The sequence below is a fragment of the Prunus dulcis genome, chromosome 1 (assembly GCF_902201215.1).
Source record: "Prunus dulcis chromosome 1, ALMONDv2, whole genome shotgun sequence".
Lineage (NCBI taxonomy): Eukaryota > Viridiplantae > Streptophyta > Magnoliopsida > Rosales > Rosaceae > Prunus > Prunus dulcis.
In genome coordinates, this window is record NC_047650.1 from 15,692,277 (window position 1) to 15,707,285 (window position 15,009).

The window sequence follows — 15,009 nt, forward strand, 5'->3', positions numbered from 1 at the left end:
TCCCGAGACCTGCCAGGATTGCGGCTCGGCTGACTCTGTGTCCCCCAGACCTGCCAGGATTGCGGATCAGGCTGACTACGGTCCCCTGCATCCTGCCAGAGCGACTCGAGCTGACTTGGTGTCATCGAGGAATCTGCCGGCAGGACAGGCTGATCATAGTCCCCTGATTTCGCCAGTTTGCGGCTCGGGTAGCCTGCGTGACGTCCGAGACCTGCCAGGGAATTGACGGTTAAGACAGGGGTACAATTTGGTGGTATTTTCAAGGATTTTGAGTTTTCTTTATTTAATTATGATTTTCAGTTATTTTATATCAGCTTCTCTAATTTTTTTCAGGCATGGATACCTTTATATATATTTATTCAGTTATGCAAGGTTTGAGTACAGAGCTTTTATACAAGTTTGATTTCAGTATTTTATGCAAGCTTTGATTTCAGTGCTTTTGTGCGAAACTTTTTGAACTTGAATGTGATTTATATAGAATGCCTTGAATTTAGTATGCGTTATATGGAGAGTACGTATTCAGTTTTATTTAACTATTTTACAATGGGGGTTATTATGGTTATAAAGTTATTTCTAAGAACCTTATTTTTGTCCACTCACATTTTCAACCTGTTTTTCGCTCCCAGGCCATAGAAGTGCGCCGGATCCACCACCGGGCCAATCAAAGCTTCCGCGTCATCCAGTAAGGTAGAGTTTTATAGAAAATCCTTAAAACCCTGAAACTTAGACAAATGCTCTGATATATAGTTGAAGTTGAAAAATAGGAGTTGAGATCTGTTATCTGAAAAATTCTGGCAGTTGGTGTGAATTTAATTGATTGTTTAACAGGTGAAAAATATTGGGTTTGGTCAAAATACAGGGGAGACTCTGCCGAATTTTCGGCAGAAGTCTAAGGGAGAGTTTAAAGCGAGAAGGGTAAAAAGGTCTTTTGTGCCCGACATTCGCCAGGTGTCGGACACGCACAGGGCTTGGCCCGAATTTCAAAGAGGAAATTGGGTCGGGTCCTGTCACCTAGGGCTAGGTTTACAATAACCATCCGATCGTGCGATCGTGATCTATCCGACCTTCCGATCGAGACCAAACTCATGGGACATGTGTCCTACGCATATTAGAACCTTTAGGGACTTCCGGATTTGCGAGGAAGGGTTGCGGCCCGGATAGAAGCGGTATCTCCGAGGCTTGTGAAGGTTGCAGCTCGGCCTGCAAAGATAGATAGTTATAGGTTGCGGCCCGGATAGAAGCGGTATCTCCGAGGCCTGCGAGGAGGGTATCAACAGTATTAATGGAGTTGACGAATCAGGATTAGAGGTACGCCTAGGTGGAAATAATTTCAGTTATAAGATATTCTTAAAACTAAGATAAGGGAGTTCAATGTACGGCATACTTATTCACTGTGTGATTGATATGAGTAGAAGAGAGAACTAAGTGTGGCTTGATCCCTTAGTAAGGGTACGTAAGCAGCCTAGTGTTACAAGGTGCAGCCACGAGGTCAGGTAATAAAAGGTAGTCCAGTTAAGTTATTATGAAATCTAACACTGTTCTTGGGAGGTTATAAGAATTAATTTGAATGTTGTTAGCAGAATGATTTATTCGATTTATTGAGGCCGGAGGCCAAAATAATATGATGTTTGATTGCTTGAATATATTTAAATGCATGCTGAATGATTGAGATACATATATAAATGTTTGTTGACATGTGGAGACTTTTGGGAAATGTTCAATTTACATTGGAGACTTTATCGAATTTTCGGTAGAAGTCTAACTGCTAGAAAACTGATTTTTTCAGTTAGAAGGGCAGTTTGGTCATTTATGCCCGGCATTCGCCAGGTGTCAGACACGCAAAGGGTTCGGCTAAGATTCCAAAGTGGAATTTGGGTCAGCTTCTTTCACTAATGGCATCCTTGCCCCATAACCAGCGGGGATTTTTAAGATATCGAGGATCCCAGTTTTGCCTTGAAATTTCCCCCCGTTAGGGCTGGATTGGGTCTTGGGCCCGACGGGGAATTTTGCCATCCCTAAGAGAGAGAGTGGCGTGAGAGGGAGAGTTTTTGCCAGAGTTTTGGGTCAAATTTGAGTTTAGAGTTATCTCATGTGTGGTGAGATGCCATCTTTATATAGTGTCTCCTCCTTGGCTAGCGTTTGTAGAGAATAATTTTCATGTGGAATGGAATTATTCCTTTCTTTAAATGGGATGACATGATAATATCTTAATATTTAATTAGTACAATTATTTGACCTAAAGAAAATCCCCTTATCCACGTGTCACCTTGTGATTGGTTGCCAAACTTCACGTTCCCACAAAGCTAAAATGCCTCTCTCTCTCTCTCTCTCTCTCTCATGTTATTATTATCTATTTCAATTACTAGAAAATACAATACGGTCTCATTGAAAAATACAGAGCTAAAATCTGCAAGATTGATAAAGGACCACATTTAGCAAATCTGAGAGAAGCCTAACCAGAACACTAATCACTTTACTTGTGGCACAATTCCCCACAACGGAAAAAATAATGAAACAGAGCTTGAAGTTAAACAAAATCACCATTCAAAACAAAAAACAAAAAAAACAATAATTGATCACAACACAATTCAAGAAAATTGCCTGAAGCCTAATTTTTCAACAGTAATTGATCACAACACAAGTCAAGAAAATTGCCTAAGGCATAATTCTTGATAATAAAAAATATGAAGTTCTCTCCGTTCCTCTGTGTTGCTATTTTGCACTTGTGAGTTCCTTAATTTTGACAGATACTTTGGTTGTTGTGTTGATGTGGTTAATTTTTTACAACGGTTCACGACAATAGGACAATGCTAATTAGATCATGTGGCATTCGGATGCAAAATGAATGAGTTTACAACTCTTGGTTCGGTACGTTGCGAAAATTAGTTCAGTTCTTGCATAAATGTTCTTAAGGCTAGTTCAGATGTTGATTTCGAATCCACTTACCTATTTTGACAAAACTGAAATGCCTTCTTCATTGCACCCACTTTACCCTCATTCATAATGTGTGGTTTCCTAAGTGCTTGAATAAGTTGCTATAGCTGTGTTTCATAATGTGAGGTTTCAAGTGTTACAAATTGAAAGCACCATAACCACAACAATACAAACATTTTGAAGGAACATAACCTGTCATCAAAGAGTTTGGATCATGCATCTTTGTTGTCTTCGCTTACTGTTCTGGAATTGGGGGAATTTAAACTATAAAACTACTGAGGTTTTCTCTAGTTTGCTTCAGTAGTGGGACGAACACACGGCCATTAACTAAACACAAAAGTATGTGTGTTCGTCCCACTGAAGCAATGCAAATTCCTTTTACTTTTATACAATTCGATGCTCTTCCAGCCATTCTACCAAGTGTTTATGGACTGTCTACAGCTGGACTTAAAGATTAAAATGTTTTTCTTTCAAATATAATTCAGGTATCTATGGTGACTCGTAGAGCTAGCACCAACCCGGAAGGTTCAAATGTAATGATTGAATGATGAGCTGGGAATTAATTAGGAACAAATGTTAAAAGTTGTTTGCTCTTAAGATTCAGATTTGCTTGGATGTGACTAGGAATTGTAAGTTAGATTGAAGTATTACCCTTGTTGTTGTAAAGTGTGTGTTCAAATGTAATGATTGAATGATGAGCTTGGAATTAATTAGGAACAAATGTTAAAAGTTGTTTGCTCTTAAGATTCAGATTTGCTTGGATGTGACTAGGAATTGTAAGTTAGATTGAAGTATTGCCCTTCTTGTTGTAAAGTGTGTGTTCAAATGTAATGATTGAATGATGAGCTTGGAATTAATTAGGAACAAATGTTAAAAGTTGTTTGCTCTTAAGATTCAGATTTGCTTGGATGTGACTAGGAATTGTAAGTTAGATTGAAGTATTGCCCTTGTTGTTGTAAAGTGTGTGTGTGTGTGTGTGTGAGAGAGAGAGAGAGAGAGAGAGAGAGAGAGAGAGAGCTGGTATCCTGCTCCCGGGAATGCTAAGATTGCATATTTTCCTCATGTAGCTCTACAACAAAAAAATTCAAATCTATGATTGTGTTTCACTTTCTTATACATGTACATACATATATAGTATATACACGGGGGAAGAGAGAGAGAGAGAGAGAGAGAGAGCACCTTCGCAAGTCTTTTCTTAATAGCTGATGAGCAAGCTGTGCAACCACTTGCATACAACTATACCAAGGACTTCAAGCGTTCAAGTCCTGGAATGTCCACAACTTTCTCACGACTTGTAAGGTTCAGCATCGCCAAGTTTTCCAGGTTTGAAATATCAGAGATACCTTCTAATGAGGTGCAGTTTGCAGCATCCACCTCTTCTAAACTTGGGGGAAGCGGAGGCAGAGCCTTGAGATTTTTACAGTGAGGTAATAAAAGCTTTCTGAGAAGAGACAGGCCCCTCAGGCTGGCTGGAAGGCTGTAAAAGTTATTACGGCCTAGATTCAAGACTTCAAGTGATGATAACTTCTCGAAATCATCTGCAATTTTACCAGATATATTACAAGCACCGGCATGCAGTTCATATAGCAGTTGACAGATTTGAGAAAGAAGTGGGGAGTATAAATTTAATCTCTTCCGTATCTTCCCTCTTTTGATGATTCTTTCTCATATTTAAAACCATTAAACCGGAAAGCATTCCAAAGCTTTCGGGTAGTTCTGTCACTGCAGTTTCCACCATCAGCAATCTGTGCAAGGAATTCAATTGTCCTATTGAAGCTGGAAGCTTGCAGAGGTGTTTACATTTATTCAACTGTAACATGGTAAGGTTTTCCAACTTCCCTATCGATTCTGGCAACTCAGTAATATCAGCTTCAGTTATGACTATTGTAGTCAATGCCCTCATGCTTCCAATTGATTCTGGTAATGATCTAAGAAATCCACATTTCCTCATCTCAAGCTTCTCAAGTGACTTCAAGGCACCAATCTCATGTGGAAGTTCTGTGATTAATGTCTGATCTATTTTTAGCACAACTAGAGAATTCAAACCTCCAATTGAATCAGGCAATCTGCTCAAAATTTGACCGTGTCCGGTTGATAATTCCTTCAAGTTTGATAATGAATCAATGGACACAGGAAGTTCTTTGATTCCGCTACCGTAAGTATGAAATTCCATTAGCGAACTGAGGTTGCCAATGGAATCAGGAATAGTTGTCAGTGATTTACACCAGAGCAAACTTAGTTTCTCAAGGTTTGCCAAATATCCAAAGGAAACAGGTAGTTTTTCTAAAGCAGAATCGTTGAGGGAGATTTCTCTCAGAGAATGCAACTTTCCTATCAACTCAGGTAGCCCTTTCAAATGTTTGCACTGGTTCAAGCTGAGCTTTTCGAGTTTTGAAAACCGGAAAATAGATTCAGGAAGACTTTTTACAGCAGTGCCATCAAGGAGAAGTTCTTTTAATGATACCATGCTGTCCATGTTGCTTGGCAGTTCTTTCAGTTGTAAGCAACCAGAGAGGATTAGGTTCTCAAGTTTTGTCAGGCCGGAGACATCACTTGGAAGTTCAATGAGGTTTTCACAGTCTCGAAGGTTCAAGTGGACCAATGTATGCAAATTCCCAATCAAGGCATGAAGCGTAGTCAGTTTACTGCAACGCTCAAGAATAAGCTTTTCCAAGGCCCGATTCCCAGATAAATCAGGAATGGTGGTTATGTTAAAGCAGCCATATAGATTCAAAAGCATCAATTTCTCAGCCACCTGGAAACAACAAAAGTGTATGAGCATCTACCAAACTGCATTAGTTGTGCCTTAGAAATAGAAAGGAAGAGACAGATACAAGGCAGACACTTACGAAGATCAGTGATATAAATTCTTGCTGGTCACAACACAATTATAATGATAAAGATGATGGATCAGATAGTGAAGCATATACCTTGTTACCACCCCCATGCCACAAATGTTCTATTTTGCTGCGTGAAAGATCAAGGACGGCAAGTTGGCGAGGGGGAAAATCAGAAGGAAGAGAATTCAGAGGACAACCTTTCCACTGTAACCACTTCAACTCTGCAGGAAGAAACTTGAAGTGGCCTTCCAAATTCAGATAATTGATTTGAAGAAGTCTAAGATTGACCATTGCTCTTAGGGGTTCAGAGAAAATTGTAACCTGTCTCTTTTTCTCTGCTTCAGTTTCAAGATATGTTTTGTATCTTTCTTTTAGGTATGTAACTGCAGAGGCAAAAGTTGGCCTCTTCGAAAGTTATCCCAAGAAATTCTATCACCACTTGGATCCTTCACCGGCCTTTTCATTGATTCAAAGTCTAGGACTATCCCCTGTATACTTCTTGTTCCCTATTATCAAGGTATGGAAAAATATGTAAGAAACTGAGTGAAGAAAAACAATAATGCATCATCCTTTAGGACATTCAAGCGTCTTCAACATCTATTATTTTGGTCGAAGCGTCTTCGACATCTGTATTTAGCCAGAAGAATATTGTTGGTACCGTAACTGACCGAGCAACTAGCTTGGCTAGATCATCCACGTTCCATGCTTTGAGAGGTCATCACCTTAGCCAAAGAGGCATTACCACAAGTCACAACTCTAAGCAAAGCAAGAGGAGTCCCACATCAGAAAACTACAAGAGATGAAGACTCCCCCTCACCTATAAAAGAATACCACTCTCCACTTAGAAAAAGGTCTTGGATCTAGACCCTCAGGCCTTGGACTCTCTCTTCTGGATCCATCTCTGGGCTGGGCTTCTCACTTGCTATCTTTATATTTGGGTCTAATCTCCTTGTACAAATGTAAACAAACATTATCATAATGAGAACACCCTTCTCCGTAGGCGTAGCCCTTCATTCGGGTGAACCACGTATATCTTGTCTTCTATATGTTTATCGTTTGCCCAAATCCTCACACACTTGGTGAAGGTCCTCACCTTCATCCATCATCCATCACACCTCATCACTAAGTTGGACTCAACCTTGGCCTAACTATTTAGAGCATCAACAAATATATAAACAATAAAAATAATAGTGCTGGAATCTCTACCTTATCATCCTTGAAGACATTCAATATTTCATCACGATCCCAAAGTCTACTACGCATGCCAGGATCTACAACGTTTTCCTCTGTAACGATTTGTCTTCCCATGTCTTTAACTTGATCGTGCATCCACAAGATACTGTCTTCATAAACTTTAATGAGAGATTTTGCTACGAGGTCAGCAATTGCTATCTCACCATTAAAACCACAACCTTTTAATATGTCAATTGCATCTTCTCTCCTCATATTCATTGTTACAAATAAACATGCAATGTCTAGAAAGATGCACTTCTCTTGCTCATCTAGCGCATCATAACTTATCTTTAACACATCCTGAAGATTGCGCGGACGAATCTGTTTCAGTTTCTGCAGAGCATCTCTCCATTCCTCTATTCTCCTCCTCTCAAAAAGGTAAGAACCAAATACTTCAAGAGCCAATGGTAGCCCACTTGTGAGAGACACAATTTGCTCAGACAGAGTTAAGAAAGTATCTGTGGGTTTTTCTCTTCTCAGTGCATGGTAACTAAAAAGTTGAAGTGCCTGAGAGAAATGCAACTCCCTGACCTCATACAACTCGTTCACAAGATGACTGGGTAAGGCTTCTTTATCCCTGGTGGTAACAATAATTCGGCTTCCTTCATAAAACCATTGTCTGCTGCCAACTAAAGCATTTAGTTGGTTTACATTATCAACATCATCCAAGACAATAACAACTCGCTTCTCGTATACAATTGCTTTGATTGCAGAAATACCAGTATTAAGTTCATTTACAGACATGGTATTAGAAGAAAGACTACCAATAAGCCTGTTTTGAAGTGATACTAAACCCTCATGCTCTGCTGAAATTTCTCTAACATTTGAGATGAAACTGTGGCACTCAAAACAACCCACAAGTCTATTAAAAAGAGCCTTGGCAAGTGTTGTCTTGCCAACACCACCCATGCCATGAATTCCGACAACTCTAATGCCCTTGGATCTTACATCTAACAACCTCATCATGTCTTCAACTCTGGAATCAAGTCCCACCGTGTATGCAGCAAGACCCACAGGGGTTTTGCGTATTTCAGTCAAAACCCTTTTGACTAACAATTGAATCAACTCTGCTTCTTTGCTGTCAATATACATAATCACAAATACATCACTTAGGCCCTTAGGGTGATAAGCAAAACATTGAACGCCTGAGAATTAATTGTATCTGTTACAGACCAATAAGCCTGTTTATCTTGACAATTACTAAATCTTGAAACAAGCCAAAAGTAACAAATCAACTGCAAATCATGTTATCAGTGATCAGACAAGAGGAATAGGACGTAGAATGAAAACACCAATTAGTTAACGGGTGGTCCTCAGAATGAAATCATGTTATGCAGCAAAACACACGAAGCAGCTATTTACGAAAACAAGTGGTCCTCAGAAACAAGCCAAAAGTCTCACACTTCAGAACGTAAATCCGAATGAAAACGAGTCAAACGACAGTGCGGTGAGGAAAGAAAGATACATTAGCTAATCTTTTACAGTACTGCCCAATTTAAATTACTATATTACATATGAATGAATGAATTAAACAAGTGAAAAGAATGCCCCACCACACTTATTTAATTAATTCTTCCAAAACACTTTGTTATATCTTAATATCATATACCAAAACCTTAAACATTAGATAACTAAATCTCTAATCATATCTCAATTTTTGCATGGTAGCTAAGCTAAGCTAGGGTTTTAAGGGTTTTCAAACTGATTGAGTGGGAATTTAGTTATGAATTATGATTATAATTTTAGTACTATTACTAATTTAATTCGATTAATTACTACCTGGCGTTGAAAATATACCCAGCTGTACCACCGACTTTTGCCATGGCGCTCCTCCAACTAGAGACGACGGCGTTTTCGTACACTCGCTCATGAGCTCTAAAATGCTCTGCAAATGGGCCCCTCTGCCGTCGAACGTCGGAAGGGTCCACTTGGTAAAACACAGGCAGAATCATCAGGCGCAGTCTCCGGCTACGCTCGCATATCTTAGCCAGCTCTTCAAGGCACCACCTTGACTCGGCATATCTCGGCGACAAGACGACGATGGCCGCCGCCGAGTCTTCGATCGCCTCCAGCAGACTAGAGGCGATCTCGTCCCCGCGGTTCAAACCGTCGTCGTCTCGGAAGACTCGGACGCTGCGTTTCTCGAGCTCCTCGTAGATATTCTTCGTGATCGTTGAGCGGGTGTCTTCGCCTCTGAAGCTCAGGAACACGTCCCAGCGTAGCCGGAAACCTCCCGCGGTTGATGAAACGGCGTCGTCTTCGCCAGCCATTTCTGCTTCACTTGTTATGCGTGCAGAGAAATGTAGATGCCAATTGAAGGATCGATAATTTCGAATCAAAGTTGCAGCTATATATGCACCATTCGTGATATAAGTATTGGATTATTCTTGCCAGTTGCTTGGGTTGTGCCTTACGTTTTGGACATCGCTCCAAACCAATGCACTAGGGTTCTTTGCCCTCTCAATAGGAAAGGTGCTCGAAAACAAAAAAAACAAAAAAAGTTGTCACATAAAAATGAAAGGTAAAAATAAAAATGATAAAACTCAGTAAGAATATAAGGAGGCTGCAAAGAATAGTTGGTCTTGGTAAAGCAACAGAAAGACAAGCGAAAGCACAAAGAAGATAGAAATAACGTAACTGAGGGTCCATATACATTCTTTGTTCACTTGCTTTGGTCAACTGAACTATTTTCTTCAGTCACCTTCTTCAAAAGAGCTGAAGAACCTTGCCATCTTTTCTGAAGGAGATTGCTGGCTTTCATTTAATGATTCTTCGTCTCCCTCATAATCATCATCACCTTCATAGACCAAATGGATCCCCACTTCTTCAGCTCAACCCCCTTCATCATCGGCGGCTCTTTTCGCATTTCATTTATCTTATAACCATCTTTCAACTGAGAAACCAAGGGATGGTCAATTGGGTATCGGCACAAGTGAACTTGGTCTTCATTTGTATTTGGCACTCCCAATAAGATCAAAGCTGAAGTGAAGGTAGGAAAATCCAGTTTGAGGATCTGTCCTAGAATGTCCACTATTGCAGGAAGTTCTTCTCTTATGTCATCTGGTATTTGCTGGTTGAGAGAGACTACAACACCTATGATCACACTTTTGAGAACACAGTTTTTCTTTCCGAGAATGTAACCACATCTTGAGAAAACCAGTCTGGCATCTTGCTCCTGGGCATGCTAAGATTGCTTATTTTCTTCATGTAGCTCTGCAACAAAATTTTCCAAACCTATGATTGTGTTTCACTTTCATATATATGTATATATACATGTACACACACATACATATATAGTATACACACTGGGAGAGGGAGAGAAAGACAGAGAGACAGAGAGAAAGGAGAGCACCCTAGCAAGCCTTTTCTTAATAGCTGATGAGCAAGCTGTGCAACCACTTGCATACAACCTTACCAAGGACTTCAAGCATTCAAGTCCTGGAATGTCCACAACTTTCTCACAACTTGTAAGGTTCATCATCACCAAGTTCTCCAGGTTTGAAATGTCAGAGATACTTTCTAATGAAATACAGTTTGCAGCATCCACCTCTTCTAAACTCGAGGGAAGCGGAGGCAGAGCCTTGAGCTTTTTACAGTGAGGTAATAGAAGCTTTTTGAGAAGAGACAGGCCCCTCAGGCTGGCTTGAGGGCTGGAAAAGTTATTACGGCCTAGATTCAAGATTTCGAGTGATGACAACTTCTCAAAATCATCTGCAATTTTACCAGATATATTACAAGCACGAGCATGCAGTTCATATAGCAAGGATAGATTTGAGAAAGAAGCTGGGACTATAAAATTAATCTCTTCTGTGTCTTCCCTCTTCTGATGCTTCTTTCCCATATTTAAAACCATTAAACAAGAAAGCATTCCGAAGCTTTCGGGTAGTTCTGTCACTGCAGTTTCCACCATCAGCAATCTGTGCAAGGAATTCAATTGTCCTATTGAAGCTGGAAGCTTGCAGAGGTGTTTACATCTGTTCAACTGTAACATGGTAAGGTTTTCCAACATCCCTATTGATTCTGGCAGTTCTATCAGCTTCAGTTATGATTGGCAACTCAGTAATATCAGCTTCAGTTATGACTATTGCAGTCAATGCCCTCATGCTTCCAATTGATTCTAGTAATGATCTAAGAGATGCACATTTCCTCATCTCAAGCTTCTCAAGTGTTTTCAAGGCACCAATCTCATGTGGGAGATCTGTGATTAATGTCTTTATCTATTTTTAGCACAACTAGAGAATTCAAACCTCCAATTGAATCAGGCAATCTGCTCAAAAATTGACAGTTCCCTGTTGATAATTCCTTCAAGTTTGATAATGAACCAATGGACACAGGCAGCTCTTTGATTGGACTACCGTAAATATAAAACTCCATCAACGATTTGAGGTTGCCAATTGAATCGGGAATAATGCTCAGTGATGTACACCAGAGCAAACTTAGTTTCTCAAGGTTTGCCAAAGATCCCATGGAATACGGTATTTTTTCTAATTTTTCACACCCATTAAGGGAGATTTCTTTCAGAGAACACAACTTTCCTATCAAGTCGGGGAGCCCTTTCAAATATTTGCACCTGTTCAAACTGAGCTTTTCAAGTTTTGTAAGCCGAAAGATAGATTCGGGAAGACTTATTATAGCAGTGTCATCAAGGAGAAGTTCTTTTAATGATACCATGCGGTCCATGTTGTTTGGCAGTTGTTTCAGTTGCAAGCAACCAGAGAGGATTAGGTTCTCAAGTTTTGTCAGGCCGGAGACATCATTTGGAAGTTGAATGAGGTTGGAACATTCTCGAAGGTTCAAGTGGACTAATGTCTGCAAATTCCCAATAGAGTTGTGAAGCTTAGTGAGTCCGGTGCAATGCTCAAGAATAAGCTTTTCCAAGGCCCCATTACCAGATAAATCAGGAATAGCAGTTAGATTAAAGCAGCCGGTTAGATTCAAGAGCATCAGTTTCTCAGCCACCTAGAAATAGAAAGACAAAAAAAATAAAGATCCGTCATGCACATGCATACAATGTCAAAATAATAATGAAGATGATGGATCAGATAATTAAGCTTATACATACCTTGTGACCACGCCCAGGCCACAAACGTTCGAGTTTGCTGTCTGAAAGATCAAGGATGGCAAGTCGGAGAGGAAAAAATCCAAAGCGAGAGATTTCAGAGGACAACCTTTCCACTGTAAACACTTCAACTCAGCAGGAAGAAACTTCAAGTCCCCTTCCAAATGCACATAATTAATTTGAAGCAGTCTAAGATTGACCATTGCTGCAAGGGGTTTTGAGCAAATTATAACCTCTCTTTTTTTCTCTGCTTTATTTTGGTGATGTGCTTTGTATCTTTCCTTAACGTATGTAACTGCAGAGGTAAAAGTTGGGCCTCTTCGAAAGTTATTCCAAGAAATTCTGTCACCACCCGGATCCCTCACCTTCATTGTCCTTGATTCGAAGTCTAGGACTATCCCTTGTATATGTCTTGTTCCCTATTGTCAAGTAGGTATGAATATATATAAACAATAAAAATTAGTAGAATAAAATTTATCATGCTGGAATCTTTACCTTATCATCCTTGAAGACATTCATGATTTCATCACGATCCCATAGTCTAGTACGCATGCCGGGATCCAAAAGGTTTTCGTCTCTAACAATTTGCCTTCCCATGTCCCTAATCTGATCGTGCATCCACAGTGTACTGTCTTCAGTGATCTTAATGAGTGACTTTGCTGTGAGGTCAGAAATGGCTATCTCGCCCGCAAACCACAACCCTTCAATATGTTAATTGCATCTTCTCTCTTCATGTTCATCTTTACAAATAAACATGCAATATCTAGGAAGATATACTTGTTTGGCTTGTCTAGTGCGTCATAACTTATCTTTAGCACATCATGAAGATCACCTGGACGAATCTTGCTCAGCTTCTGCAGAGCTTTCTCTTGAATGTCCTTAAATTAATGACAATCTCTTGTTTATGAGACTCCCGTCTCTATGAATAGTCTATAAGAAATGACAGTAGGGCAATAAATAAAAAAAATTAGAACTCCAAACAATAGGTCATTTCTCAAATGACTTGAAAGTTACAAAGATTCTTTCATTTCTCTTCAAGAGAAAAACCTAATTACTAACAATGGAGTTACTGGATTTTGATGATTCTTGTCTCTTTGATAAAAGAGCAGCAACAAAATCATCCACTGCCTTAACAGAAGACCCTTTTTCTTCATCATCATCTCTTATTGATGCTCTTATCTTCTCCTTAATCACAGCAGCATTTTTCCTCATCTCTTCTCCTTTCCCGTTTTCATCCATCACCAAATCAATCACACCCTTCACCTCCTCCCCAACAATTTTGCTCTGCACACCCCTTGTCAGCTCCACACTCACACCCATCTCCTCCTCCAACATCTTTGAATTATAAGCCTGCTCTGCTGCCAATGGCCACCCAACAATTGGCACACCCTGGCTCAAGCTCTCCATCACTGAATTCCACCCACAATGACTCACAAACACCCTTGTGGATTTGTGTGACAAAATCTCCAACTGAGGTGCCCAATTGTGCACCAACAACCCTTGTTTGCTTTTGTTCATTCTCTCTTCAAATCCTTGAGGCAACCACTCTGCTCTGAACTCTCCTTTCATATCAAACCCAATAGGAGGCCTTATGACCCAAATGAAAGCCCTCCCACTTTCTTCCAACCCAATAGCCAATTCCTTCATTTGGGTTTCACTGATTGTGTTCTGAGAACCAAAAGAAATATAAATAACAGAATCTGAACCATGTGAATCAAGCCATTCAAGGCATTTCTCAGCAGGAAAACTCAGTTTTTTTCCTGCACGTTGCCTTGAGACACTTACATCCAAAGTGGATGAGTTCTTGAGTGCCTCTCTAGGAATGAGAGGCCCAATGGACCAAACAGGAAGCCTCACACAATTCCTCAAGATATCCAAGCCAAAGGGTTCAATTTCCTCCACAGTGTTACACAGCCAACCAAAAGATTTAGCAGAAAGTGAAATTTGGGGCTGGAAAAATCTTGACCAAGAATCTGTACCATCTGCAGCTCTTAAAAATGGATGCAGCTGAGAGATATCGAAACGGCACCGTTCCGGGAACCCGGGAAGGGTGAAGAAGTTCTTGTCTGTATAGCGGTGTGGGAGGTTAAGCCAAATGGAGATGTAGGCTGCGGTGCCATAAGCACCACCTGTGGTGAAGCTCACATTGACAGTGCCTAAGCTGTCTGCAACATCATTAGCCCATCCGAAAAACACATCCGAGATTACGCAAAGCGGCGGGCGGCCTTCTGTTTCGATGATGCCGGAGATCAGGCGGCGAGCAGGAGCTTCAAGGCTGAGGGATGCAGCAAAAAGATTGACCAATTTGTTGAGAGGCAAGTTCTCTGTGGTTTCAGTGTTTTGGGGCAAGCCATGGTCTGTGCTACAAAATGGAAGCTCAGCCAAGTGAATGGTGTTGTTGTTTGATGAGGTGGCAATGGTGGATTGGAGGGACTGGATGTTAAGGGGGGTGGAGGCAATGGTGATGGTGAAGTTTGTTCTTTGCTGGATCTGCTTTGCTAGTGCTAGAAATGGTATGAGATGGCCTTGAGCCATGAATGGCAGCATCACAATATGCTCATTTTCAAATCCCATATCTGATTTTAGTCTTCGGGATTTTCTGTTTATTTGGATTTGGCTGAGAATTATATGCAATGGTGAAGAAGAAGAGGAAGAATAATATATATGTTCTAAAAGGTATGGCCATAAATGCAGCGAAAATATCAACTGAAACCTGATATGCTCATAGTGAAAATACCGACTGACGTGGTGGAACAGCCTTCACAAATCACAACTCTCTTGAATTGGCCCAACCGCGTTACACACTGAAAGATGTCTTTTTAAATGCTAAAAGCTAATGCATTCAAAGGTTGCATGACAAAAGAGGAAAATGTGATGTCGAATAATATTTTTGTGTGGTATAATTTTATAGTATTCTCAACTGATAATATTATACCACATAAA

General features: G+C 40.3%; 1 protein-coding gene and 2 pseudogenes across 2 annotated transcripts in view; all 3 read right to left on the minus strand.

Moving 5' to 3' along the window:
• LOC117615082 overlaps positions 1-9,465 on the minus strand; it is a 38,203-nt pseudogene extending 28,738 nt beyond the window's left edge. Inside the window, exons 1-4 of the transcript XR_004583957.1 lie at positions 8,787-9,465; positions 6,981-8,085; positions 5,865-6,280; positions 4,114-5,689 (exon numbers count right to left, since the gene is read on the minus strand). The product of XR_004583957.1 is annotated as a disease resistance protein RPV1-like (transcript). The remainder of the gene's footprint in view (positions 1-4,113; positions 5,690-5,864; positions 6,281-6,980; positions 8,086-8,786) is intronic.
• Positions 9,466-9,571: 106 nt separating this feature from the next.
• Positions 9,572-13,094, minus strand: LOC117615085 (annotated as a pseudogene).
• Positions 13,021-14,773, minus strand: LOC117631127 (UDP-glycosyltransferase 92A1-like). The gene has a single exon (XM_034364097.1). The coding sequence runs from the start codon at positions 14,638-14,640 to the stop codon at positions 13,114-13,116; it is 1,527 nt and encodes a 508-aa protein (XP_034219988.1). The 5' UTR covers positions 14,641-14,773; the 3' UTR covers positions 13,021-13,113.
• Positions 14,774-15,009: the final 236 nt, after the last annotated feature.

Bases quoted from the DNA above. Each gene is read 5' to 3' on its own strand.
- LOC117631127 (XM_034364097.1), bottom strand. From the start codon at position 14,640: ATGGGATTTGAAAATGAGCATATTGTGATGCTGCCATTCATGGCTCAA.